Consider the following 27,529-nt stretch of genomic DNA (forward strand, 5'->3'; position numbering starts at 1 on the left):
GACACATAAACAGTTTTTATAAGATGAATTTGCCAGTGTACAATCTCTGCGGTAAAACACATTTGACCCATAGCCGTATACTGATGTATATAACCTTGTCACGGTGGGTTACAGTTGCTTTGTGTGTGTGTATATTGATGCAATGTTGATACAAAACAAAAGTTTACTCACAAATACACAAGTACACTATTTTCCTTTCTACTGTATGTTCATTTGCGAAGAAAGCAAGTGAATAACTTTCCAGGACATGACTGTTTTGAATTCACCCTTTATGAATAGGATCACATTGTCAGTGTTAAATAAGGATCGCTACAAAGGTACATCATATAAAACTGTTAAATATATATATATAACTTTATGACTCTGAAAATACATAGGATGGTCTCTCCCAAAGCGCTTGTCTCTTCAGGTCAGGTAGATGATGTTCGGTTCGACAAATCCCCTGCCACGTTCGCTACGTTTCCAAATCCTGACAGATTTCAGTCCAATTCACAACAATGGCAGCAGACCTACAATCAAAGAAAAATCAACAGTTTTGTCGCAAACGTCTTTGTTGTCCATTTTGCATGTGCTAGGTTGGAAAAACTCCTCACAAAGCTCAGGTATGTGTTTTTGCTTGCGTTTGTGGAAGCTGAAGCAGCTGATGTGTGTATTCGTGTTCATATTGGAAATCCTTCCACACAGAAATTTGCCCGTATTTCTTTGGTCTGTAAAATTTTGATAGATCCATACACGTTTCACGATCCAGGTCGCAAACTATCCTGCAACTGATATTGCCAGTTTTGGCATCAGCAAACAAAACGTTGGCCGGTTCCAGCTTTGATTGACAGCACAGGGGGATCCGTTCCTCATGGTCCACGAAAATTCCATGACGAGAGGTCCTCACCCCTTATCTTATGAGACTGAAGGACTAATGGAGAGACTGACAGACAGGGCTAACAGGACTATGATGAATGCTCCCCTCCCCCGCCCCGCTGTAGCTTTGGAGAATGACAAGGTGCTTCCGTACATCGCGCCTCTCTTGGGAAAACCGTCCCCCATTGGTGTCAGGATACCTGGTGGGATTTAACAACACAGTAGTTAGGGCATATAACGCAATACGTTATGCATTCTGAGAGGTGTTGGTGTTGTCCCAGATCCTTCCCTGGTTGGACCCTAACCAAGGAGAATATTCAAGACAGGTAGGAGATGTTTTCTTAAATTTTAAGAAAAAGCCCTCTCAATGCCAGTGACACTAATGACTGAAAGCTTTTGGGATATTTGATTCCGTATAATAAGAAATCTGTAGCTAATAGCTTTTTGATTGTTTTTAAATTAAAAGGATAGATCACCTAAAAATGAAAATCCTATCAACATTTACTCACCTCAAGTCATTCCAAACTGATAAGACTTTGATTAATCTTTGAAAAACAAATTAAGATTGGATAAATCCTTATAAAATCCTAAATTCAGTCATATAAAGTAATCATATCTCTTGGAGTAAACTAAGATTAAATCAAGAAATGCTCAAAATCATACAGCATGAATTTGTTTTACTGCCCCTTTATAACCTTTTTGGATCTTTTTGGTTGAATTTTTAAAGGAGGGGCAAAAACCCTCCTTTAATTTTTTAATTAATAAATTTAAATTATGTACTTCATAAATGCATACAACCAAAGCTTCAAACATGAAATTAAACATGGTCATTCTTAGTGTTGTCTGTTATCTTGCGGTTAACAAGCTAAACTGCATGACATCCCTAGTGAAAAACAAATATTCTAAAATGTATTTGAAATACAATTATTTCATGCTAAGTATACAACAAATACATTTACATATTTATGTACTTCATAAAAAGCACCCTGCAGTTTTGGTATACTAAACTGGTATACTTAAAGTCTGCTAAACTGGAACAACTCATTTTGTGCTTAATGCACTTTAATTGTGCAGAAGTAGTGATGAAGTCCAACTGAAGATATACTGAAGTATATTTGATTGTGCTAAAGTGGAACTATTGCAAGTATACCTTAGGTACACTTATATCTTGGAATTAAAGTCCAATATTATTTGAAGATCATACAATCCTTATCAAAAGTGACATAAAAACACATTTTTGGCATAATATTAAGGAATGTGCATTGTGCACAAGTAGTGCTCCAAATAAAGTTTCATTATTATTTTAGTCTTAAGTGATATGTCATTAAATATGTTCATAGATTTGAACTATACTTAGTATGAAATAAATGTATTTTAAATATATTACTTTTTTTCACAATTTACTACACATAATCATAAAAACTTCTAGACACTTTCAGGCTATCATTGTTTGATATTGCATCTCTGAATTTATTAAATTAAAATTACATTTTTTTTAAGCATTTATTTAAAAAAACAATTATTAATTAAATTTTAAAAACCTATATTCTCATTAAGTGAAACATACAGTGATATTTACTATTCTTCATGTTTATTATTATTGGGATCCAGTGAGGTATTTTTCATGACACCAGCCTTTTTGACAAGCAAGTCCTGAGTCGTTTTGTTTTGTGACACTTACTGTGGTTGTTTTCACTCGGCCTCCCGGCTGTGCACACGTCCAGCCCGTTCTGTTTACCAATAGGTCACAGCCTTCGTCATCCAAACAAGGCATCATCTCACACCATTGTCTGCTCCTGACAATGCGCGCTGTTAAAAGTAGAGGAAAGTAAATATGAAGGAAGTTAAAATAAAAGAAATGACATTTACAACCTATTTCACTTTCGCAAGGCCATATATTTTTTTGTGAAACATGCTATGTAATATGAAATTAAACTTAGAGTGGGGCTTATCATAGTGTAGTCATTTTTTACTCTGGATTGACTAGAACTCTGTTTTAAGATGATTTCACTGGTGCACCTGCTGTGCAAAAGAACTGCGATAGAATAGTACTTTACATAGTAGAGGAAATTTACCTAATAAATTATTTTAGCATTATGTATTAATGTCATGAAGGTTAAGTTTAGTTGATAAATATAAAACCATCATGTGACATAGACTAACATACTTTGTCTTAAAGGAATTCCCATAAATGCATAAAATTCAGGAGGTCAAGACATGGTAAAATCAGGACATTTCATGCAACAAAGGCAAACAGCAATGAGAGAAAAGCGCTCCAGCACTTGGCCTAATATCCTAAGCCTTTCTCTTTGAAACAGATCGCTGAGGTCCAACAGTGAGATTTTTTTCCTGAGGTAAGATTGTTTTTGCACTTAATCAAACATAAATGTCTATTTATAATAACTAGGGCACCCTTACATATTCATTTGCATACCATGACACCCCAATTGGCCCTTAGAGAGAGGGAAAAAAGGGAGGGAGGGAAACTGAGAGAAAATGAAAGAGAGCGAGAGTACAAAAAAAGAGTACATTTGTGAGGTAGAGAAAATGATAATCAGAGTGAAATATAACCCAGGGAAGCAAAAGTACATAAATATCAGGGTGGCAGCATTTGTACGTTTGGAGGAAGGCTAACAAAGTGTTTGGAGAACAAGTAGGGACAAATGGAGGCGAAATGTCATTCTCACCAAAGGAAAAGGCACGTTCTTAAAGGTAAAAAATTGTTGTAGAGATGCCTTCCAAACTCGGTAGTTTGTAATGTAGTGAATGTTTCCCTCACAGCATCTACTCTAGGGACTAGCTTCCGCTACTAATCTCCAGCATTAGTATTCACTGTTATGCCTTGGGCCATGACGACAAATAAAAGAACCTTTCATGCAAATTCGGTACATCTTCATTCTGTAGGCATGATTCACAAAACCGTAGGTTGCAGCCATTGGTGCTCTTATCTATGTTTTAAGATTAGCATGCTATTCAACGCTAGTCTTGCATGTAGTTTTTCAGATTTTTTAAAATTTTAATTCAGAGTTGGGTTGGTTGGCTTGGTTGGTTTTGGATGGATGGATGGATGGATGGATGGATATGGGTAGATACTGTGGATGGATGGATGGATGGATGGATGGATGGATGGATGGATGGGTATGAGGTTAGATAGATAGATAGATAGATAGATAGATAGATAGATAGATAGATAGATAGATAGATAGATAGATAGATAGATAGATAGATAGATAGATAGATAGATAGATAGATAGATAGATAGATAGATAGATAGATAGATGTGTATAAATAGGCAGATAAATAGATAGACAGACAGATGAGTAATTAGATGGATGGAGGTATAAACAAATACATTGGATTACATTCCAAGATTTTCATTGAAGGTCTATGTGACTTTGGATAATGCTCTATGGGAAAAGTGCAAGTCAGATCAGAAAGCAAAGTAACAGCATCCCGAGTCAGACTGAAGGACATGAAAAGCTGGAAAGCTCTAGGAGCCATTACATTTGATAAATGTCTGGTCTTGCATTAGGGATTTGTCAAGTTGACATACTGTAATAATGATGCCCCCAAAACCCTTTATTTCACAGTAAAATACTCAGCTATTCCGAAAACCCCCCAGATCCCACCTCTAACTCATTCTCTGCCTGTCTTGGGCAACACATCGGATCACTCCGGCCTCCAGTGATGCATGACACATGACAGATCATCAACATTTTAACACTTTAAAGAAGTAAAGTCAACAAATCCACAAACAACAGCCGAAGAGAGTCCTGTCAGCACAACACAGTAAACTCTCAGACTCTGTCTCTAATGAGCTGTCCCTCGTCTCCTGCTATTGAGCATTGAGACTGTCACTCCACGGATGCCAAACAGACTATGACAGAGTGCACAAAGTGCCTCTGAATCAATACATCAAAGAACTCTCTGAACTTGGAGTTTCTGGGCAAAGGGGCACAAAAGTAATGTGGAAGTTGCTTACTGAGACCAAAATGTGACATTGTCCAGATAAAAATTTTGTGTACCTAATTCTGAATGAAAATATCTTGTTCTTGCTTAACTCAGATTTGCATTGCAAATTCCTCTTATTGCTAGATGCTGGAAATCGAATCTGTTGAATTATAATCTGTATATCTGGAGTATCCACACGTTTGAAATTAGAAAAAGGCAAAACACATATCAAAATAATCCCTGCAATCAATTCTAGTGAGAAGATTTTCTTGCTAACTATTCATGCGTCTCTCTTTGCTGCTGCAGATGGCATCTAAATTGTGACAGATCACTGGATACCTCCATTATCACACCCAAAATGATTTCGCTCTAATTCTTTTTTGTATACGTAAAATATTCAGTGTGCCTTTCAGCTGTGGTTCTGAAATTTACAAATATTTTATCATTAATCATAATCATTCAATGCAAAAATTGGCATTTTCAGAAGGAAATATCAAACCTGGAAAGGCTCTCAAACGCTGAAAGTTTTTTGTTCTGTGTAACTGGTCTTTGTCAGTTTTATATGAAGATGATCCCACAAAAATTACACTTTTCACTTTAAAATTGACACAAGGAAAAAATGACCAATCGCAAATCAGTATGCAAATAGATCTAAGAAAAAAAGGCCAATCACAATACAGTAAAATTACAATTTGAATATTTAAGAAACAAACTGAAATTTTACAATGCTACCGTGGTGACAAATGAATAATTTGAATCAAAGATTTGAGTTAATTTGTTGAAATGGATAGTTCATGAGATGAATTGAACTTCTAATATTGTCTTTGTATCTAAAAGAGATAGTTCACCCAAAAACAATCATTTATGTCATTGTATACTCACTCTCGAAACCTGTACAAGTTTTTTTTCTGCTGTGAGCACAAAAGAAGATATTTGAAGACTGTTAGTTACCAAACAGCTGCTGGTGGCCATTAACTTCCATAGTATTTTTTTCCTAGTTCCATACATATGGAAGTCAATGGCTACCGTCAACTGTTTGGTTACAACATTCTTCAAAATACCTTCTTTTGAGGTCAACAGAAGAAATTCATACAGGTTTGGAACAACATGAGTTTGAGTAAATGATGACAGAATTTTCAATTTTGTGTGAACTATCCCTTTTAGTTTACAACGGAGACATTATTTAAACATTTATTATTAATGGGCAAATAAAAATCACATTAAAAACAACTAATATTAGATATCTCGCCTACATGCAAGCACTGTAATGGTGAAATTCTGTATTTTTTTTTTAAAAACCTAAATTAGATTTTTATAATGGGTTCTTCATAATGTTCTGAGGAAAGGTAGTTCCAGTCCTCAAGGCCCTGTCATTCCTGCCCCAGTTAAGACTTTAGCTGTGACTGATGACCGATGCAGAGGCCGGACTCAAGATTTATCGGGACAATAAATGAGATGGGCTGCTCATTGCAGCGGACTGCAATTACTCAAACGTTTGGCACAGACGAGAACATCAAACATCTGTCCATACATTTTTACAGCGGACACAGCTTGAGAATCCTATATATTTAACATTCACAGTAATGGAACACACTAGTATTCAGATCAGTGCTGTTTACACAGGAACTGCCCATAATTTACAAGTAACACATGTTGTTGTTTATAATGAATTCATGAGCTTACATTTCAAACAGTTTCTAAGCCAAGCCCCTTCTGTTCTCAATGTTAAGCCCTCCACTGTGATGAAATCAGTGAGGGGAATTTATGATGTCATAAATTGGCCAGCTAATGGATTGGATAGGAATATCAATTAATATTTTCTATCTATTGTTTTGCGTCCATCGTTCTCACAATGCCATTACACTAGTATTGCCTGTGCCGCTTTTCACAAAGCTGCTGATTTTTCTATTGCACATATTTCACTCAAAAACAAGCATACAGTATGATCAGTGAAGTTGGATTCACAAATGAACAAGTCTTATAAACCAGGTCTTTTAATGAATCAGTCACAAGTTATTGGTTTGAATCAGTCTGAATGAATCTTAATGAAGAAAAAGCTAATCTGAATGAATCACTTGTTCTGTTAAAATAATCACAAAATCTCTAGTTTGAATGAGTCTAATGAATCCTGTTTTAAATGAACTCGAATCAATCAGTCTTATCGGTTACTTAATAAACATCTGAACCACGTTATTACTTATAGTCATACTCAACTCAAAATCAAGGAAAGAACTGTTTTGTGTGTTTGAATCACTAGCATTACTTACTGGTAATATTTACATTTTTACTCTTGACTCTTTAAGACATTAAAATGTTTAGCTCAATTATTTTACTTTAATTTATTTAATAATAATAATAATAATTCATATGAAGCATAATTAACAAATGTATACACAAAATCTAATATTTATAATTTTATTAATAATGTAACTTTTTAATGTTTTAATGATTCAGTTTATTAAATTGTGGTATTTCATGGTAAATTTATGTTCATATTTATATATTATAGAAATACATACATATATTCACACACACCAATGCTATTTAAGTATAATTGAGATACTATTGTATTCTACTAGATTCAGTTAATATTAATTTATTTTGAAGTAATATTGAGTTTTCATTTTAATTTTAGTTATATAATTTTGTTGTGTTTTTTTCCCTAATTTTCTAGAAATGTGTAAGTAGTTTTTATTTCAGTTAAAATAAATGAAAATGAGAAATGGCAACTATATTAAAACAAGTTGGACTTTTTTCTATTTTATTTCAGTTAAAATTGATTTCAAGCAACTAAAATGTTTTGTAATGTTTTTACCTTTAAATAACAATAGTAAAATATAATACTGTATATTTTGAAATATACACTTTATCTTTATTTTGTACAAAACATTTCATTACACCATCCCAAAGCTTGCTTTGATAGTGCCCCTGAAACAGAATAATACACTTGTATTAATCACCAAATGCACAAATATGTGTACACTGATGGTCCTCACCACCGTAATTGATTCTAGAAAACAAAATTAAGGTATCTTTGTGAGAGGATGTTTGTGTAAAATAATATATGAGGAGTCAAGGCGGAGAGTCTGTGTAATCTGTGTTATCATGGGCACACCTGCAGACACTTCATCACAGGGTATGCTAATTTTTAGAGCATTGTGGAAACACAGAGGATGCATTATATAATTAGTTTCTAGTGGGACCACTTATGTCAAGTCTCTGTATTTATTTAGTGGGTGAGCCAAATAACAATATATTTTGTGTCCTTATCTGTCCTTAGAAAAAAATATAAAGCCACGCCAGCAACTGCAACCTGTATTAAATCCAAACAACGTGTACATGGCAGTTGTAGCTTTTGGTGTCCCCAACGTGATATAATCCCATATGAAGCAGACACCATCTTGACTTTGGTGTCTTGATTGATGGCGCAGAAGTTCTCGAGCCACTCCCGAATGTTTTGGGGAGCCGGTATCCCATTTGTAATGCTGGCGCATAGACACCCGCGATACAAGGCAGATGCTTTTGAATTGGCTGCCTGAGGTCAGCCCTGACCTATCGCATCCATCTAGGCTGTGTGACTAGGGAAACATTACTAATCCTTGGGCTGACATTCCGAATTCGATTGCGGAGTCAAAGATATGGAATTAATGCAGGTGCTAGGTGAGCGAGACTTGATTATCCTGACACCTGGCCAACGATCACCTTGTCTAATTGTTAAAATGCTCTCCTTCCTCTGACTTTCCGCATAGTTTTCAGGGCATATTCCAGCTGTCAGCTCTCACCTCCCCGCTACCACCAGCTGAGGGAATTGGGTTCTGTTGCTGTCACTTCCCGCCCGCTTCCAGGCAGAATCCACAGTCCCTCTGTGTCCCAACATGCCGCAGCCGCCTCTCGTTTAGCTTTTTCTGTCTGATGCGATATTGATGCCAGATCTTTCCAGGCCACTTTGATTCTGTTCTACATGAAAACTTCATGACGGTTTAATTTCCTATTGGTTTAATGATAAATTCATTCTACTTGCCATGTCGACGTCATTGCCCAAGACGTCTTAAGAGATTCCACAGAGCAAATGTGTTTTCAGCTCTGCTTTTCTTGTTATTCGCTTTACATGCAGGCGGTTTTGCAGTTAGAAGTGACCTGTCACTGTACTTGTACAAGTGAAAATTTAATTATACTACGAACATGAATTATACATAATTCCAGCCTGGTTTCATGCCAAAGAATGCGTTTTCCATTTTTCAGTCTGTGTGTGAGCTTTTCATTTTATGTTAAACACAACGATTCGCTTAAGTGCTACGCCTCCAGGTTTCGACTATATATAACTGTTCAAAAGTTTGGGGTCGGTGAGAATTTCTTTTTTTAATGTTTTTGAAAGAATTCTCTTGCACTCACCAATGCTGCATTTATTTGATTAAAATTACAGTAAAAACGTTAACATTGTGAAATATTATTACAATTTAAAATAACTTTTCTAGGGGTGACCCCGAATAGTCAACGATTCGATGCTTCGATAGGAGGAGCCTGATTCAACTCCCACTTTCAGTCGAATATTCACGGGGTGTTATGATCATACCATTTTGGCTATATGGGGGTGCTCAAATGTCTGATTTCATATAGAACTACCGGTTTTCTCCCAATAAGTAAATATACACCCTATTATGATAATGCTGTAAAGAAGAATCGGATAAGAAAGCTTTAAATAAATATTTTAACATGCGTGACTAAATCCAACCACCCCTATAGATTTTCACTTTCCATAATCTGTGACCGACAGAGGAGCATCATGGCAGCAGGGATTTAAATCTTTAACATGACTCAAACTGACACAGGCTCAAAACATTTCAAAACATTTTGGCCGGTTTATATATATTTACATTTACGCATTTAGCAGACGCTTTTATCCAAAGCGACTTACACTCAAGTTACAGTTTTTACTTTTTTTTTTTTTATCAGCTCTTGCTTTCCCTGGGAATCGAACCTATGATCTTGGCGTTGCTATCACCATGCTCTACCATTTGAGCTACAGGAAAGCCTATATATCTCTTCAATACGCAGTGTGAGCAGGACAAACAACAATAATATTAATGACTATGACTGGTACTGGGACTGTCATATACATAACATTATAATGAGAACACTATTATAATAAAACGCTGTGAATTTTTTGAGTTTAGTTGTTGCGTGAAGAATGCGTCCACAAAGGAGTTCATTCAGAGCTGCGCAGACACGTTCCTGCTTTCAGGGCACTTTGTACAGAGAGCTTATAAGTCGTAATATTAACGTTATGTTGTATAAATAACGAAGCGAATTCTATTTGAGAAAAAATAGTTAAATCCCAGTGATTAAAAAAATGCTATCATATGCTTAATTCTACTGGTCATCTTCAGCACGTGCAGCTCAAAACAGAAATGCAGATCATTAATAACTATGTCATATACATAAAGTTATAACGAGAGCACTATTGTAAAAAATGTTAAATGTTAATGTTAAATATCTTTTAATCAAATCATAATACATTATTTACCCCGTTTGTATCAGCGAGGCATCCATTACACATTTTCCCTGTGTGTTAACGTCAGTAATTATGACTGTCGAATGTCTGACTTGATTCTTGGTAATGTATTTTGCCCTGCCCCCAAACATTTGATTCGACTATCAGTCGACTATCGGCAAGATTCGAAAATTCAGATTCGACTATGAAAATCCTTAGTCGAGGACACCCCTAAACTTTTCTATTTGAATAGATGGTCACACTTTATATTAGGTGGCCTTAACTACTATGTACTTACATCAAAAAACAAGTACAATGTACTTATTGTGTTCATATTCTATTGCAAAACACTTCTGCTGCTATTGAGGTGGGATACGGGTAAGGTTAGGGACAGGTTTGGTGGTATGGGTAGGTTTAAAGGTGGGTTAAGGTTTAAGGGAGTGGTCAACAGTGTAATTATAAATGTAATTACATAAATTAATTACAGATGTAATTATATACAGGTATTTTTAAAAATATAAGTACAATGTAAAAACATGTATGTACACAATAAGTGCATTGTACCAAATGATTAATTTAAATGTAAGTACATAGTAGTTAAGGCCACCTAATATAAAGTGGGACCGAATAGATTTGAAAATCTTTTCTTTGATGGCAAAGCTGAATTTTCAGCAGTCTTTTCTTCAGACTTCAGTGTCACATAATCCTTCAGAAATTTAACTCTAATAAATTCTAATGTTGATTTGCTGCTCATATATATACTCATATATATAAACTCTTCTTTTTATAACAATGACTGGTTACTTCAGTATGCAAAATGTCATAACTCCACAAATATTAATATTCTATTTCAGATTAATTAATTAATAATTTATATTAATTCATGATATTTGTAAAAGGTACTTTTAGTTTTAAACTTTTTTGAAATAACAATTAAGATGTGTACAGTCAGATTTATTTAACATTTTTGGAGGTGTTGCACCACATGACATTTTAGATTAAAGTTTAATTATTTCTCTTAAAAATGGCATAAAAATTTGAAATATGAACGTGGCATTTTATATATTTTACACTAGATTTTTAGTTTTAGATGTTTCTCTTTTCACCACAGACATTTGTCATTGAGCCACATGTGATCTACAATGTCATCTTGTTTATTGGTCTTCAGTGTGCTAAACACAAAAGTCTGCTCACCTTCCATCAGCAGGGCATGTCCTGCTGTCGTGAGACTAAAGCCTGGCAGTCTTAGTACTAATACATAATGGCAAATGTGCGGCTATTCTTTCTCAGTATCAAAACCTGTCTGATTGCCTTTTATCAGATAAAGCCACAGGGCACAGAACAAGATAAAACAGCAGCGTTGCCTCATTTGAAGAGATCAGGCTATATTTAGCAAAGCTTTTAATCCAAAGAAACAAAACATCTGAAGAAATCGATATTTCTTTAATAGCTTCAGACACTCAGAGTAGCAAATTACACAAAATTAAAAGCGAGCATGGTAAATAGTTAAACGACAAACAAGACTGAGGAAATATTGAGGGAGCTGCGGAGTTCAAGAAAAGATTGTCTTCGCATGCAGGGGGTAAATTGTCAATTGGATACACTGAGATTTTCTTTCTATATCTGAAGAGCAGAATCCATTGGTTGTTTTGAAATAACTGCATTTTTGAAAGGCCAAAGCCTCAAGACCTCTGCACGCAGAGAAATCTGTATCTGGCTATCTTGTTAGAAAATGCCAACGTAGAGTGACTGATTTTTATTGTCAATTTGGTTCGTAAGCCATGAGACGATTTTCCAATAACAGCAATGAGGAATTACTGAGGCACATTTTTTTCTGCTTGCATGATTCTGTTTTTGCTCATTTATGTTTATAAACTTTATTGTTTACTGGATTCTGTGCTTTTTTACGACATTTCTTCAGCCAGGGTTACTGATTGGCATGTGGTGTAGCCCACTACAGGTGATGTAAGGTCGTAGAAACACGGAGGACTGTGTCTTTCAAAAGCAATTACTCAAGAACACCTACTTTCATCTGGCCACGAAGAAACTCCTACCTTACGAAATATGTCTACAAATTACTCAGGTGTCATAGCAACAACTGAAGGCAAGAAGACATACGACCACATGAAGATAAGTGCAAGTCACGCTGAAAACCAGTCCACGCAAGACTAAAACTAAATTGAAGAAAAAGGGAACACAACAAATGTACTTGGAAAAGCTGTAAATGGCAAATATAATTTAAAAAGTTCTCATTTGCTTCTCGGATACAGTACAAAACCAAGATGAAAAGAAAGTAATGAGATAAAAAGACTCTGTATTACATATTTCCATTATGTTCACTTCACAAAACAATTAAATTAACATGAAAAAATGACTCTAACGAGCCAGTTCTTTTAATGAATTGCTCAAAAGAGTCTATCTGACGATGCCTTCATTTAATGAACTCACTAAATCTGTCAAAGCGCTTATAAATATCTGATTCACTTAACATCTGATACACTTACTAAACTGCAAGTCATGTCAGTCATGTTTGTCTCAAGATTTAGCTGTGCATGTTTAAGTTTAGTTTCTCAAATCCTTAAATAGACCATTTAAACACAATTTGTCATTTGTGTTTGCAAAAGTTTAGTACTTAACAAAACAAACCACTCAACGAAACTACAAACAAATTACTCAGTGAGCCAGTTCTTTTACTGAATGGCTCAAAAAGACTTAGTAGTTTGAACCAGTCTAATGAGTCCTTGATCTAATGAACTCATTAACATCGGATTCACTGAATTAATATCTGATTCACAAACTGAACTGCAACTCTTTCAGTCATGTTGGACTCGAAATGCAGCTTTGCGTATTTAAAGATTTCTGAAACTCAAGTTTGTTCATATGACAACCTGTAGTCAAGATTCACTTGTCATTTGTGTTTACAGAAGTTTGCTATTTAAATAACACACAGCAGCTCGGAGCTAATCTCACCAACTCTAAATTTCCCCAGCGTCCGTCACCTCGTAACACATTCCTCACACGTGACCTCAGGCACTGATGAAACCTGCAGCAACATCCCAAATCCTGTGAGTGACACTTCAGCCACACTCACTGAGCAGCGTAATCTCACGGATCAGACTGGAATCTGAAAGCCCCAGCTATGGATGCTCTGGTGGGCTTAGAGGCAGTGGCACCAAAGCCTGGATGAGTCCCACCTCAGCCCCTCCTCATTCTTACCATCCACACATGCTGGACTGGCTCTGGTAGTGCCGGCAATCTGGCCCTTCCTGCAGGCACACCTGGCCGTCTGCCGGGCGATGGTCCTCCTTGGCTGACTGCTGTCCCTGTCCAGAGTCACGATTTCACATGTACCCGCCGCCAGCTGACCTGAATGAAGGACAAAGAGTTTAGAGAAATGTCAGCTGGGCTTTCAAAACCACCAGGATGATAATCAAATCTTTAAGAAAATGTGAGTGGTGCCAAATTCCCTGCTACAGTGCTAGAATGTAGAGTGTAGCTGTGTGGTTGCTTACATGTTCTGAGTGGATTTTAGCATGTTTCTATGCGGTCACTAGGGTTTTCTTGGCGGTTATTGGCCCTAGTCATTAATTCCAGTCCTTAAATATGGCTCAGGTCTAGGGTCTTATTGGAAATAAGGCTGCGATTTATTTTAATAAATGTATGCACTGCATGTTTCAGAGAGAAGTGCAGCTGTGTTTATTTAAAGGCAAGCGACTCATTTTCTGGTGTTTTCAGTGATTCGAATCAGCTCGGATCAAAGTAAATGTAAATGCGTCACACAGACTCTTCTCTGCATCTGCTCTGAGTTTGTCGCATATATGCTGGAAGGCATGGTTCAACCAAAAATGTCAGTAGGACTACATTCTTAAAATTATCATCTTTTGTGTTAAGTAGAATAAAGAAAGGTACATATAGGTTTAGAACAACTGGAGGGGAAATAAATGATGACAGAACTTTCATTTTTGGGTGAACTGTCCCTTTAAGTCAATTTGGGAATGCAACATACACCAAACATCTTCCCATCATTCCTTGTAATAAGAAGTGCTTATAAACTGCTGTCAACAAAAATAGAGAAATATGAGAATTTTAATATTTACACTTGTATTGTAAAATATTTTTTACAATGAAATATAAAAAAATATATTACAATTAGTAATATTTCTTATTTTTAATATTTCAATTAAGGTTATTATTATTATTGTAATTTAATAATAATAATAATAATAATTAGTAATGGCAATACTAGTATTATAGTGATTATACGTTAATATGTAATTAATATATGATAACAATATGTATAACACAATACATAATTTTTGCATTTTGCCATTCGATTCGATTTTTCCCCTAACTGTGCAGCCCTAAGGTTCCTTCTTCAGTGTAAGATATGTTTTTTTTTTCTTTTGCTCAATTTATTTTCTGGCAGATTAAAATAATGTCTGATTGCTAAGAAAAGAAATAGCATGGTGCATGATTTGATAGCATAATTGTAGCAGACATGGTGAGCGATGAGAAGGGATGAGGGATGAGCGATGTGGTTAATATATGCATAGATTAGGTGCATATATAAGCCATTTTATTTTTTGCTTTTAATGAGTAGAGAACTTTTGATAGCCGTGACAGTGTTCTAGTACATATGTCAGAAGTGAGTCCTCAAACTACCATCTTTTCCAAACACTGTGGGTACAAATCATGCATGCAGTACAATAAATAAATAAATATTATTAACCATTTTATGAAAATCATATTGATGGAAAATAAGCAAAAAAATTATTGAAAAAAGAATTGGAACATCGCACACCAGATCTGAACCTGCGTCTCCCATATGAGCACCGCAGTGCACTGTTTTTGTAACTAGCCCACAGCTTTGACAGAATAAATGGATTTTTACTGTGCTGAGCTGTTAGTTTTCCTACTAATATTGTAGACTGAGGCATCACCCTTGTTAGCAGACTGATGGGGACCAAGCTCTGCTGAATCTGCACACTCCAGCCATTGTTCAATGTTCCTCTATTATCCTGCACCTGCATAAACAGGAATCTATATACACGCTCTCATCAAGCCAGTGCAATATGCTGGATTTGGACCTGCGACGGTGAATCATGTCCTAGCGGTAACGTGTCAGCGGAAAAAAGCTTGATGAATCAGGGTGGGCTGCAGATACACAAACCCCACCGTAAGTCCAGACAGATAAGCAGCGTACAACCTTAGATGATGATTAATCCAGCGTCAGGAAACCTCAAGACCCCCAACCCCCCTTACAAAGAAATGCTTATGTATATAATTAAGTTATCCATTGCCAAGCTTTCAACAGGCAGTCGGTCACAACTGGTCATGTTATTACCTGCAAGACAAAAACATATTAATCTAACCACTACCACTGATCATAAAGAGTGTGCGTGTCAAAGCACAAGCTATCTCTTTTAGGAATCTAACTGATCATTCGTTTTGTTATTACCATACATCCAGTAAGCAATTTCACATAATTTCGAACCTTAAATAAAAATATGATTTTATATTATTATTATTATTATTACTGTACAATGAAATATAAATATATACATATATATATATATATATATATAGCAATAAGAGAGTAAAAATAGAATATAAAATAATAATAATAAAAATAATAATGCCAAAAAGCATAGTAATTATTACAAATATTAATAATAAAAACTATAATTAATATCAATAATGTATAATAATAAAAATAATCAATAATAACACAAATAGAATAAAGTAAATAATATAATATAATATTAATAATATTTTTATTTTTAATGTATTTATTTATTATTTCGTCTTGAGGTCACCAGAAACCGTCAGAATTTAGCTTTTCTCTACCATTTCTACTCGTCTCCCTGGTCCTTTTAATTGAATGGTCTGTTTTTCACTGTTTCTGTACACTATAAAAAAAATCTAAAGTTGAGAAAACTTAAGGCAACCAGCATCAGGAGAGTTTTCTCAACTTGTTGTTTTCAGTTTATACAACAAAAAGTTGAGAAATCTCAAAAATCTCCTGAAGCTGGTTGCCTTAAACTTGATTTTTTTTTTATAGCTGACTGATAAAGCATTGACTTGATTCCCAAAACCTAACTGCTTTAATGACAGGCTGAATTGCTATTGTGACAGATACACAACAGACACTAAAATCAAACTAAAAAGATCCTAGATATTATTAAAAGTAAACTCCACAGCCAGTAATAAAAATGAAAATAATTAGATAAAATAAAATAAAAGTTGACTGGAGAAGGTCTGAGTTTTACAGTTCAAACTAAAATATGCTACACAAACAGATACAATCAGTCTGAAATGATCAAGGATACTGTTAAAAGTAATGTTCAAAAAATTGTAATCCACACCCAGTGATAAAATTAAATAAACAGAGGCGTTTATTTGCTACTCTCTCTTAACAGAGGAGATTTGAGTTCTCCAAGTTACAGTACGTTTCATAGTACTTCAAGCACTTTTATCTCAGAAGATCAAAGAAAATTTGATTCCTTGTGATATGGCCGCTTTAAACCCCATCTACGCTACAGATAGAGACAATTACGTTCACTACCGAAGAAAGCGTCCAATCAGAGAACTACATCTGAGTATTGCAATCATTAGTAGAATGTAGTCTGTGAGCCACTGTGATCGAGTGTAGCCATGAGTGACATATGAAGGTGTTTGTCTGTAGCACATGATGGATTATAGCATCTTCTCAGCTTGATACCGCAGCCGCTGGAGTTATTGACATGTAAAATTACCTGTATGTCTGTGTATGTATCCAGCTCAAGTTTGATCTACAGTGTGTGAAACGGTTCATCTGACCAAACATGCATGAGCTCCAACACAAACGATGATGGATGGCACTTCCACCGCCAGACACGGCATCAGTGCAGAGGTACTGAATGTAAAAGCACATCCAGGCCGGATTGGTTTGGTTTGCATATCTGTTTTTTTACACATAAATAAAAAAAATACAGCTTTTTTACATTTATGAGCATAGCTGGAAATCTGTTTGCCCCAGGAGAAGCCATAACTTTCAGAAGCACATGGAGTCCTCGCTCTCAGCACATCACCGATTCATCAGGATGCGAAGCAAGCCCATCACCTTTTATTACACCCAATATTTCAGGCGACGCTTGAAACTGAGACGGAAATATTGCCAGTTTGTCAAAACTGCCAAAATAAACACAAAAGAATCTGAAGGAAAGTTCTCCAGACGACCCTTGTTGCTAGCAACTCCCGTCATAAAATACCAAGAGAACTTTCAATTCAATCTATTTTTGGCCAACTCAGTTGCTGGAGCGCTTCAGTGATTATTGGAACATTTTCAAGAGGTGATTTGATTTTTTCCCCCCTTCTCGATCTGTTTTCTTCTTCTCCAGACATCATTTCTCACTCTCCTGCTCTTTCTCTCTCTCTCTCTCTACGCAAAATCAAATATCAGCATTCCTCTGAGTTACAAGAATCAGAAGGCACTGCTCTGGTGTCTGCTCTAATAGCTCTACGTCTGCTTTTTCTCTCTTCAAAGACTCCGAATGGAACTGAGGCTCTGGATAAAGTGGAACCGTTGATATGACAGGGCAGACACTTCAGCATTACATCATCACAGAATATGATTCGAGCGCGACTGGCAGGAAATGAGAGCGGCGATGTGGGTGGAAACTCCTCGTTATCAAAGTTGCTCTGAATTGAATAATGTATTCTTCAAAATAAGCGCTCTGATTCTGCAGACGTGGGACAAAACGGGCTACGGATGTGAAAAATAAACGTTTATGTACAGAGGAATCATTTTGGGTTTCTTGCTGCTTCCATTTTCTCACAAAATATGTTTTTGCTTGCTTGTAACAAGCCATCAGATCCATCAGATTGTCAGGCCATCAGATAAAAAAAGTCATGTGTACTCAGTTATTTATAATAAATATTTGCAAATCTTACTTTCATCTACAGTTAAGAATCAATTGTGAATACAGAAAAAGTTTCAAAATGATTTTCTACTATTGAATTGTCACCACAGTCTGAAAGAAATGACATTTTACATCACTATTTTGCTTTTCTGATATTGCTAGCTACAAATATGGGATAGCTACAATTGTTTTTGTTATTTCTAAGAAGGGGAAATATATTTGACATTCATTTCAACAGCACAAATCAGCACAAATTGAGCGCAAACGAATGACACCAGTTTTGTGACGTCACAGCTTCCGAAAATATTTTGGTTATATCTAAGGAAGGAAAATAGATACAGTGTTTGTTTTAACGGCACAAACCCAGCACAAACAAACTGCGCTGTTTTGGAGCGATTAGGGCAACATGGGGTGGAGACTGACATCACACGGTCAAAAAAAGAATGTTTAATATCTCAAACACAAAACCAGCACAAACGTTTGTTTTTGCAGCACAAATCAGCACAAACGAATGGCACAGTTTTGCTGATTATTTCTTTTTATACACCCCTTCACGGTTCACATCACTGGAAAATTTGCAGTTCGCAGTGCGCATGTCGGGGTCAGAAAGTTTATTCCATCCCACTGAATTGTGTGTTAACCAGAGAATTTCTCGTCAAGAAAAAAAATGCCTACTTGTCATGGACTGTGAAAATCGCACCAGTTCTGGAGTCAAGTTTTTCAGGATTCCTGCAGGATCTCATCCGTTTAAAAAAAAACTAGACGACATCTGCGGCTGCAAACTAGGGACAACGATCAAAGAGGCTTGTGTTTGTAGTGCTCACTTCATATCAAAAATGAAAAGTAGTTTACAATGCACGTGTTGCTACGTATGCCTGTTCTAACCATGTGTTATGTGTCTTAATGACATGTCCGAGTATTTTTTTCTTTTTTTTCTTTGACCTCATCACACTAAAACCTTGACACAATATGCCGGTCTATTAGCCACGCCATTTTTCTCAAAATAAAAGTCTCGAACGCATCGGCCAAACAGAAAAACTAAAAAATACTGTAAAAACAGGAACATTGTTAAATATTATTAGAATTTAAAGTATCAGAAATCATTCTTATTTTCTAATTTGCTGCTAAATAAACATTTATTATTTATTATTATTGAAAACAGTTGATTATTTGATGAATAGGAAGTTCAAAAGAAGATTTCATGCATTTTTGCTGAATAAAATTATTAATTTCTTTAAAATAAAATAAATATATTTTAATAAATATATATAAATAAAATTATATATTTAAAATAAATCTGCAAATGTATTATCTTATAACTAACGGCATACAAAACTGTAGGACCAAACCAGTGCACAGCTTTTCCCCCTTTCTAAAAAACGCTATCTTCTCGTCCTGTCGTGTTTGACAACACCCAGCACTTCTCTTCCTTTCTCTGTGGTGCCCTGGATGTGAGCCTCACACCAAAGCTGGAGGAAAAAGCTTCACCATTCATCTCCAACTTCAGGCCCAAATAGGCCGTAATGACTGGGCTCTGATAGACGCCGGAGAGAGAGGAGTCCATAGAGCCATTCATGGAGGCTAATCAGCATGCCAAGAGCAAAGCCTGGCTCTGCAGTGACTGAATGCAGACTGTGAGCGCCCCTCCTTTAATCTCTCACTCATTCATTCGGCCCTGCTGTGGCTTTATGACAAACCCGACGCGGCCTTCTCTGCCGTTTTCCCGCCACCTTTCCTCCACTGCCCTTTTTTGTCTTCTGCGTCCTGTGAGTCAGAGTAAACAATCATTATAGTGTAAGAACATTGGGCTAATTCAGAGGAAAACACACTGAATGGGAGACGGCGGTATTAATAAAGTGGGTTCACCCCAGAACGAACCATTACGACATTATTAACACGGCAAGAATGCAAATCGACACTTTGCTAATGGTCACGGGGGCCAAAACACTCTGATAAGCTTCAGATTTACTTGCATTGTTCTAAAACGCCTCTAAGTGCTGCAGCTTAGACGTGTTAAGAAGCACAACTCGTGATAGATGATACGCCCTCCCTGTCTGTTTAAATAGCCCCGCTGACAGCGAAATGTCTGATTCATCTCCAACCTCTTCGAGCGCTCTCCCCAGGATCTCCTGTATACTCCAGTGCATGCGTTTTAGGGATGAAAGAGCTGCCAACCATGCATCTCGGAGATGGAGACTTGCTGGCTGTGCTGATCTGAAATTCAAAAGCTATCCTTTACAGGCTGTCAGAAAAGTGATGGAGTGAAAAGGGAGTCTATCATCAGGGGACCGATGCTGGACTCCACCAGTGCCGCACGACGCTATCAGCCTTCATTCTCATGCCAAGATCGTTCAGTTCAATTCTATAACCGAACACTTTATGCTGCGCTCATTGCCTTGTGATGCGAGTCAGTTGGCCTCATTTGACTGTAAGATGTTTTCATTAAGAAACAGCACTGGTGACAAAGGCATATGTGAATAATGTCATGTTCGGAGACACGATAAGACAGCAGTTGTGAGAAGACAATTAGGGTATTGCAGAATAATTAGGTATTAAACACAGCATAGTCTGAGGTGGAGATTGGCCCAGAAAACCAGGAAGTCAAATTCAAGACAAAAAACAGAAAGGTCAGATGAGTACAGTAAGTTTACAGATACATTAAGTTTATATAATGTAATGCAAGTTCATGTTATGAATTGAGAAGGATGAAAACAAGCTACAGCAAATATCCATTTATTTATTTATAAAATAAGCTAAACTAATGTATTTTTATTTTGTAAAATAACTGCTTTTTATTAAATAAATATAAAATATTTATAGTTTCTTTTGGTTTTCATTATTTTACACAAACTATTCCTATAACTACGTCACAGCAATGGGCAAGTCTTTCATTCCTAGGGAATGCAAAAAGTAAAAAACTAAATACCATGAATGCAATGTCAGTTGCTTTGAAATAAAAGTGACTGACAAATGTGTAAATAAAGAGTTCAGATGCAAAAGCCTCCAAGTACCGTTTTTCTAAAATGAGCATTTTTCTCAGGCTCCTACATGTTTATGTTCAGTCATTTCACTTTAATGACAATGAAAAGAACCTATTATTGCCATTAAAGTGAAATTACTACACCTCCACATAGGAGCCTGAGAAAAATGATCATTTTAGAAGAACATTTCAAATGGCATTTGGAGGCTTTTGCATCTGAACTTTTCAAATGTACATTTAAAATGGTGAATGCAAGTCTCTGTTTCTAAATCTGCCTCCATCTCCTTAGAGACTGTAACAAACAAGACCATGAAAAATAATCACAACAAATTTATGCAATGCAAGTTCTACAAATTTATACAATGCAAGTTCATTATATGAAGAAATCGTTGGCCAAAATTCAGGTTTTGAATTGAGAGAGAAGAAAAAAGCTACAATAAATGTTCATTTATAACATTGGGTCGGGTGGCTTTTGAGCGTTGGTTGACTTTAGTTTTTTTCGGTAGGTTCCAAACCGTTGGCTCTAGTTGGACATCGTCAGCTGTTTTTCGGCCAATTCTACATGTCAAATCAGCAGTGGAGCTCAGCGATGAGAAAGAGAAAGAGAATTCTGATTGGCTATTCAGCTTAGTGCAAAAAAATAAGCAGAACTGATGAAAGCAAACCAATGACAGAGTAAAGATATCTGTTTCTTTCTTTCGGCTGGTGTAAACAATAATAAAAGCAACTGCTGCTAGCTCTTCTGGTTTCCCTGTTTGAATGCCGAATACAGCCTACTGCCACCTGGTGGTATGGGTCCGTTCACCATGGGATCCCTCAAGTGTGGGGCCCGGTGCAACCGCACCAGTTGCACCCCCCTAAGGACGGCCCAGATTCTAGTGCAACTTTTTTTTTGCCCTAACGCAGATGATATGAGGCAATGCAGTCGGCTTTCCTCAGCACTAGTTCTTTAGCATCGGTTTGGTGTGTTCCTACCGTTAGAGACTGTGGCAAGCCCATAAAAATACTGAGTACAGCTTTTATATTGAGTAGACAGAATTATTGCAACCTGAAATTGAGGACTTTACATCCTATATCATATATTTGAGTTCAAATTTTTTTATGGCAAGTCCTACAATTCAGCCAGTTGCTATATCATAATATCAGCTGCCAATAACCTGCTTAAGAGCTAAGGACTTTATCTGCTTTATCTGGGCAGTATATATCTCTTCCTGTCACCCAATACAACTATTATCCTGGTCTAGATTGGCGCAGTTGTCAGAGGGAGGGTTGGTGGGGGAAGAGGGACTCCTTTGGAGTCAGTAATGACAGTCAGACTGAGATTGGACCTGATGCCAGGTCAGTCTAGCTGGCCTCTGAGCTCAGCAGGCAGCCAAAATCGTTGCTTCCCAAGTCCAATCATACCAAAAAGCCCCTGCAAAGTGTTACTGCGAGAAGTCTGCTTGTACGGACTCCTGGGGAGTGCTTTAAACTAATTTATTTAGAATACTTAAAACTTTCACAGAACATTTTGTTAAGACACACAAGCCTTCCACAGACCTGCCGCATCCAAAATGATCCACTTTGCTAATCACTCTGTGGTTTTAGTCTGGCATCCATCCTCTTTCAAGCTATTTCCATCAATTAGCAACTGCTGGGGAGTTCAGGTGGCCACAGTAATGGTAATCTTTGTAGCCAATTGTTCGTTTGAAATGCTTAACGGTTGCATTGTATGGGGTTTTTGAGCATTTCATTCTGTTTGCTCTTACTGTCATCGTGACCTGAACTTATTGGTCAGAAGAGATTTTGTTTCAACTGAACAGCCAATCACAACAAAATGTGAATTTAAAATGCTCAATATACAGTGGTGTGAAAAAGTGTTGGCCCCCTTCCTGATTTTTTATTTTATTGCACGTTTGTCACACTTTAATGTTTCAGATCATCAAACAAATTTAAATATTAATCAAAGATAACACAAGTAAACACAACATGCAGTTTTTAAATGAAGGGTTTTTTTATGAAGGGAAAACAAAATCCAAACCCACATGGGGGCCCTGTGTGAAAAAGTGTTTGTGACCAAAATTACCCCAAGAGCGCAGCGACGACTCATCCAAGAGGTCACAAAAGACCCCACAACATCTAAAGAACTGCAGGCCTCACTTGCCTCAGTTAAGGTTAGTGTTCATGACTCCACCATAAGAAAGAGACTGGGCAAAATGGCCTGCATGGCAGAGCTCCAAGACTAAAACTGCTGCTGAGCAAAAAGAACATAAAGGCTCGTCTCAGTTTTGCCAGAAAACATCTTGATGATCCCCAAGACTTTTGGGAAAATACTCTGTGGACTGACGAGACAAAAGTTGAACTTTTTGGAAGGTGTGTGTCCCATTACATCTGGCGTAAAAGTAACACAGCATTTCAGAAAAAGAACATCATACCAGCAGTAAAATATGGTGGTGGTAGTGTGATGGTCTGGGGCTGTTTTGCTGCTTCAGGACCTGGAAGACTTGCTGTGATAAATAGAACCATGAATTCAGCTGTCTACCAAAAAATCCTGAAGGACAATGTTCCGTCCATCCGTTCGTGACCTCAAGCTGAAGCAAACTTGGGTTCTGCAGCAGGACAATGATCCAAAACACACCAGCAAATCCACCTCTGAATGGCTGAAGAAAAAACAAAATGAAGACTTTGGAGTGGCCTAGCCAAAGTCCTGACCTGAATCCTATTGAGATGCTGTGGCATGACCTTAAAAAGGCGGTTCATGCTCGAAAACCCTCCAATGTGGCAGAATTACAACAATTTTGCCAAGATGAGTGGGCCAAAATTCCTCCACAGCGCTGTAACAGACTCATTGCAAGTTATCGCAAACACTTGATTGCAGTTGTTGCTGCTAAGGTTGGCCCAACCAGTTATTAGGTTTTACCTGTTTTAAAGGTATAGCGGGTTTGGAATGTCATGAGGGTAATTAATGACTGTATTTTCATTTTTGGGTGAACTATCCCTTTAAAATATTTATTTATAATAATTATTTTATTATCTGTTTTTTTTTATATATATATTTTTGAGTATTTCCTTCTGTCCACTCTCATTGTCATTATGACCTGAGCTCACTGGTCAGAAAATATTTAGTTTGAAATGAACAGCCAATAGCGTCACTACAAAATTGAAGTAACAATGATGAAAGAAACTAGAAATACTTACTTTTAAGACTAGTTTTCTTTTTTATTATTTTTGTGACTATATCAAGACTACAGCATAACAAATAAAGCAACAAATGAGACCAAAAATGGAGCCTCAATAAAAAATCTATTTAAAAAAATGAATGCACTTTAATAGCTTAAAATCATCATGCATAAAACAGTTTTACTCATGCAATATGACATATTTCCGAGTGAAACAGAATATTAAAAAAAAGTATGGTTCCATTTCATCCTTAAGGAAAAGTGTGTCATTATCACATTAATGTTATCTTGCATGAAATTGCACTAACTATTGGCAAAACTGTAAAAAAGTGATGTCAGCCGAAAAGGAAAGTTGTTTCAGTGGTGAAGCAGATTATTATTTTTAATGAAGGCTGAACATTTTTTACTTAACATGCACTGCACAATCATTCACAATAACAGCATAAATGTGTATTTGGAAAGTAAATATGGTCAGTTTGGATTTCATGCTGGCTTAGTAATTGTTCTTGTTCATTATAACAATCAGTCCTGATATTTTTAAAGCCACTGGACAATCCGTTCTAAATTGAGCATAAACAAAACTGGCCTAAAGAAAAAAAATAAATGGAGAAATGTTGGAAAATGTGAGCTGAGGTCTGAGGCTGGTGCATTATAATATCAAACACCTAACGCTCTGAATGTAGGAAATGAAAAGTGTTTGGGCAGATGCCTCCTGCGGTTCTCTCTATCACTATGCTGGAGGTGACTGCTCTGTTCCTTGGCACTTTGTGAGAAGCAAATCCATGCATTCTCCAATTATTTTCTTAAAAGCACAGTTACTGTGGCAACCAGGCCAACATGTTTTGTTTGCCATGGCGGCAGGCCAACTCAAACCTTTAAGCTGTTCAAAGCAAGCTCACACATAATGGGTGACTGCTCTTGTGGTCTCAACCTTACACCTATACTGATATCGCACGCACAAAGAGCTCCAAACATAACTTAATGATAGCGTCACTTTACTAAGAACTTCATCAGTTGGTTAAAAATAAAGACATCTGCAAAGGCCGTCGATCGAAATCCAATTCCAACTCGCCTTTACGCTGTAATTTAAGATTTGTAGTGAAAAATAATTGTCTGTTCTCTGAGCTAAAAAAAAACATTAGACACTGACTCATGAACATGTATGAACTTTTTCACATTGCTGAGACTCTTATGTAACATGGATCAGTTTTATGAGGCAGAATTTTCTCGCTTTTGCTTTCCAGAGCACATAGAAGATAAAAGATGTCAGACTGAGCTCTAGGGTGTCACATCAGCACCTACAGGACTTAAAGCATTTTCTTATTCATCTATCTATCTATCTATCTATCTATCTATCTATCTATCTATCTATCTATCTATCTATCTATCTATTCACACAATGCCACCGGTGCTTCCTCAATGATGCCTCAAGGGTGGTGAGATTGGGAATACAGTCAGATGTGTCTAGGTTTCTTTAGGTGCATCACAGTGTATATCACAATCCAGTCTCTGTGCTTTCCACATAATCATTTATAATCACAAATGATTGTGAATCAAACCATAAAACAGAGTCTTTTTGATATCATCAGCCCTCAAAAATCAAGCCCTCTGTTGTTGGTGGTAGTGGTTGTTTTGTTTTTTTTTTAGTTGAAAAGAAAGTCATTAAATGACATTGTTACAAATATAGCATCTCCTTAAGTAAATAAATGGAGTAGCAATTCAAACAGATGATCCTTGGTTTGGCCTTAGGCTAGATTTAAGCGTTACATATTGACAAGTACACAAAAGGTCATGCGCAAGTCCTTTTTCTTATCAATTCTGATGCCAGATGAATGCAGAGTATCACTGATGCACATAAACTGGCAGAACATACATGTACACAATGAAATACATATATGAAAAACAGGTCATCGTCTTAAAAGGTGTTTGCATTGCAATCGACATTGAAATCCTAACATGGAAGCAGTATGTTACCCTGCACTGTAAAAGAAGTTACATATCTATTTATATAAATTTACAAAAATGTCATTTTACTGCAAAATATTCTAAAACATTAAAAATAACATTTCTGAATTAGCTTATAATTTGATGTGAAAATGTATATTTAACCAGGCCGTACTTTTGCAATACAATATTGAAATTATATTTTTGTATTTAAGAGTTAGAAACCACCTAAGAGACATCCCCAAACTTCCTTCCACAAACCATCACTATTTGGATTTATTTTAAAAGTTGTTTGTTATCAGTTATGTACATTTGACTATTTTATGTTGCATTTCATGTTATTTAGTTAAAGTTTACAGCACTATTTTAGTATTTGTATTAGTATTTAGTATTATTGGTATTTGATGGTGTTTCATAGCTGTATAGAGGCCAATTTTGATGAGCAGTCATCATGTGGCCTTTCACTGCATCACCTGTACAATTATCATCACCTTTTACTGTAACAGAGATTTTAACAGCTCAAATACGTTGGTATATTAATATATTATATGGTTTAATGACATATTTGCAGTTAAGAACTATAAATGACCGTAAAATGCCATGTTGTAACATAATCACTATATTTTCATGGTAAAGTAAACTTGTTTTTATTATAATTATTTATCGTAAAATGATCATTTATACGTTTTTTCCCTCGCAAAATTCATTGAATTCTGACAAAGATCGTTAAGGCTTACCTTCGCCAAAGAAATGCGCTTGAATCAAGAAGAGCAGGAAAAAGCCCACCGCCGCTGCCGCGAGCGTCCACGCCACACGGAGATGCTGCATCTTTCTGAAGATCGGATGCGTTCACAACAGCACATCCATCCCGGCTCAACACTGAGTAAACATGCCCTTATTCTCAGGACGAACAGGCTGTGTTAGGACACTTTCCATGCGGACAAGCCTCTGCTGATAGTGCGGAACTGCTCAGCGACAGGTTTCTATTTGGAGAGATTAAAGTTCAATGCAAGAGAGTTTCAACGCGGCATCTGACTCTTCGCGTCCCGTTAACCGCTGCATAGTCTCTCGCTCACCGCTCTCGTCCCAAAATATTTAGCAGGTAACGCACCGCATGTCTTCACACATCCACACGCCAGCCTCGAGCTGCATAAACAACTGTCGCCCCCGGAATCCCGTTAAAGTCCAGGAAAAGACCTCGCATATGTCCAGCCTCGTGCGTTGTTCTGTTGACTTCCCAGCAGAAACT

At 36.6% G+C, this 27,529-nt stretch overlaps 1 protein-coding gene across 1 annotated transcript; it reads right to left on the reverse strand.

Moving 5' to 3' along the window:
• On the reverse strand, window positions 1-27,529 carry tafa5b (TAFA chemokine like family member 5b). The gene is made up of 4 exons (XM_079412174.1): window positions 27,018-27,529; window positions 13,514-13,663; window positions 2,537-2,664; window positions 1-1,055 (listed from the first exon to the last, which is right to left on the reverse strand). The coding sequence occupies exons 1-4, from the start codon at window positions 27,106-27,108 to the stop codon at window positions 1,047-1,049; spliced, it is 378 nt and encodes a 125-aa protein (XP_079268300.1). The 5' UTR covers window positions 27,109-27,529; the 3' UTR covers window positions 1-1,046.

The sequence above is a fragment of the Barbus barbus genome (genome assembly GCF_936440315.1).
Source record: "Barbus barbus genome assembly, chromosome: 48".
Lineage (NCBI taxonomy): Eukaryota > Metazoa > Chordata > Actinopteri > Cypriniformes > Cyprinidae > Barbus > Barbus barbus.

Bases quoted from the DNA above. Each gene is read 5' to 3' on its own strand.
- tafa5b (XM_079412174.1), bottom strand. From the start codon at position 27,108: ATGCAGCATCTCCGTGTGGCGTGGACGCTCGCGGCAGCGGCGGTGGGC. The intron at 13,664-27,017 runs GTAAGCCTTAAC...TCCTTCATTCAG, and splicing joins AGCGCATTTCTTTGGCGAAG to GTCAGCTGGCGGCGGGTACA. The intron at 2,665-13,513 runs GTAAGAATGAGG...TACTTTTAACAG, and splicing joins CAGTCCAGCATGTGTGGATG to CGCGCATTGTCAGGAGCAGA.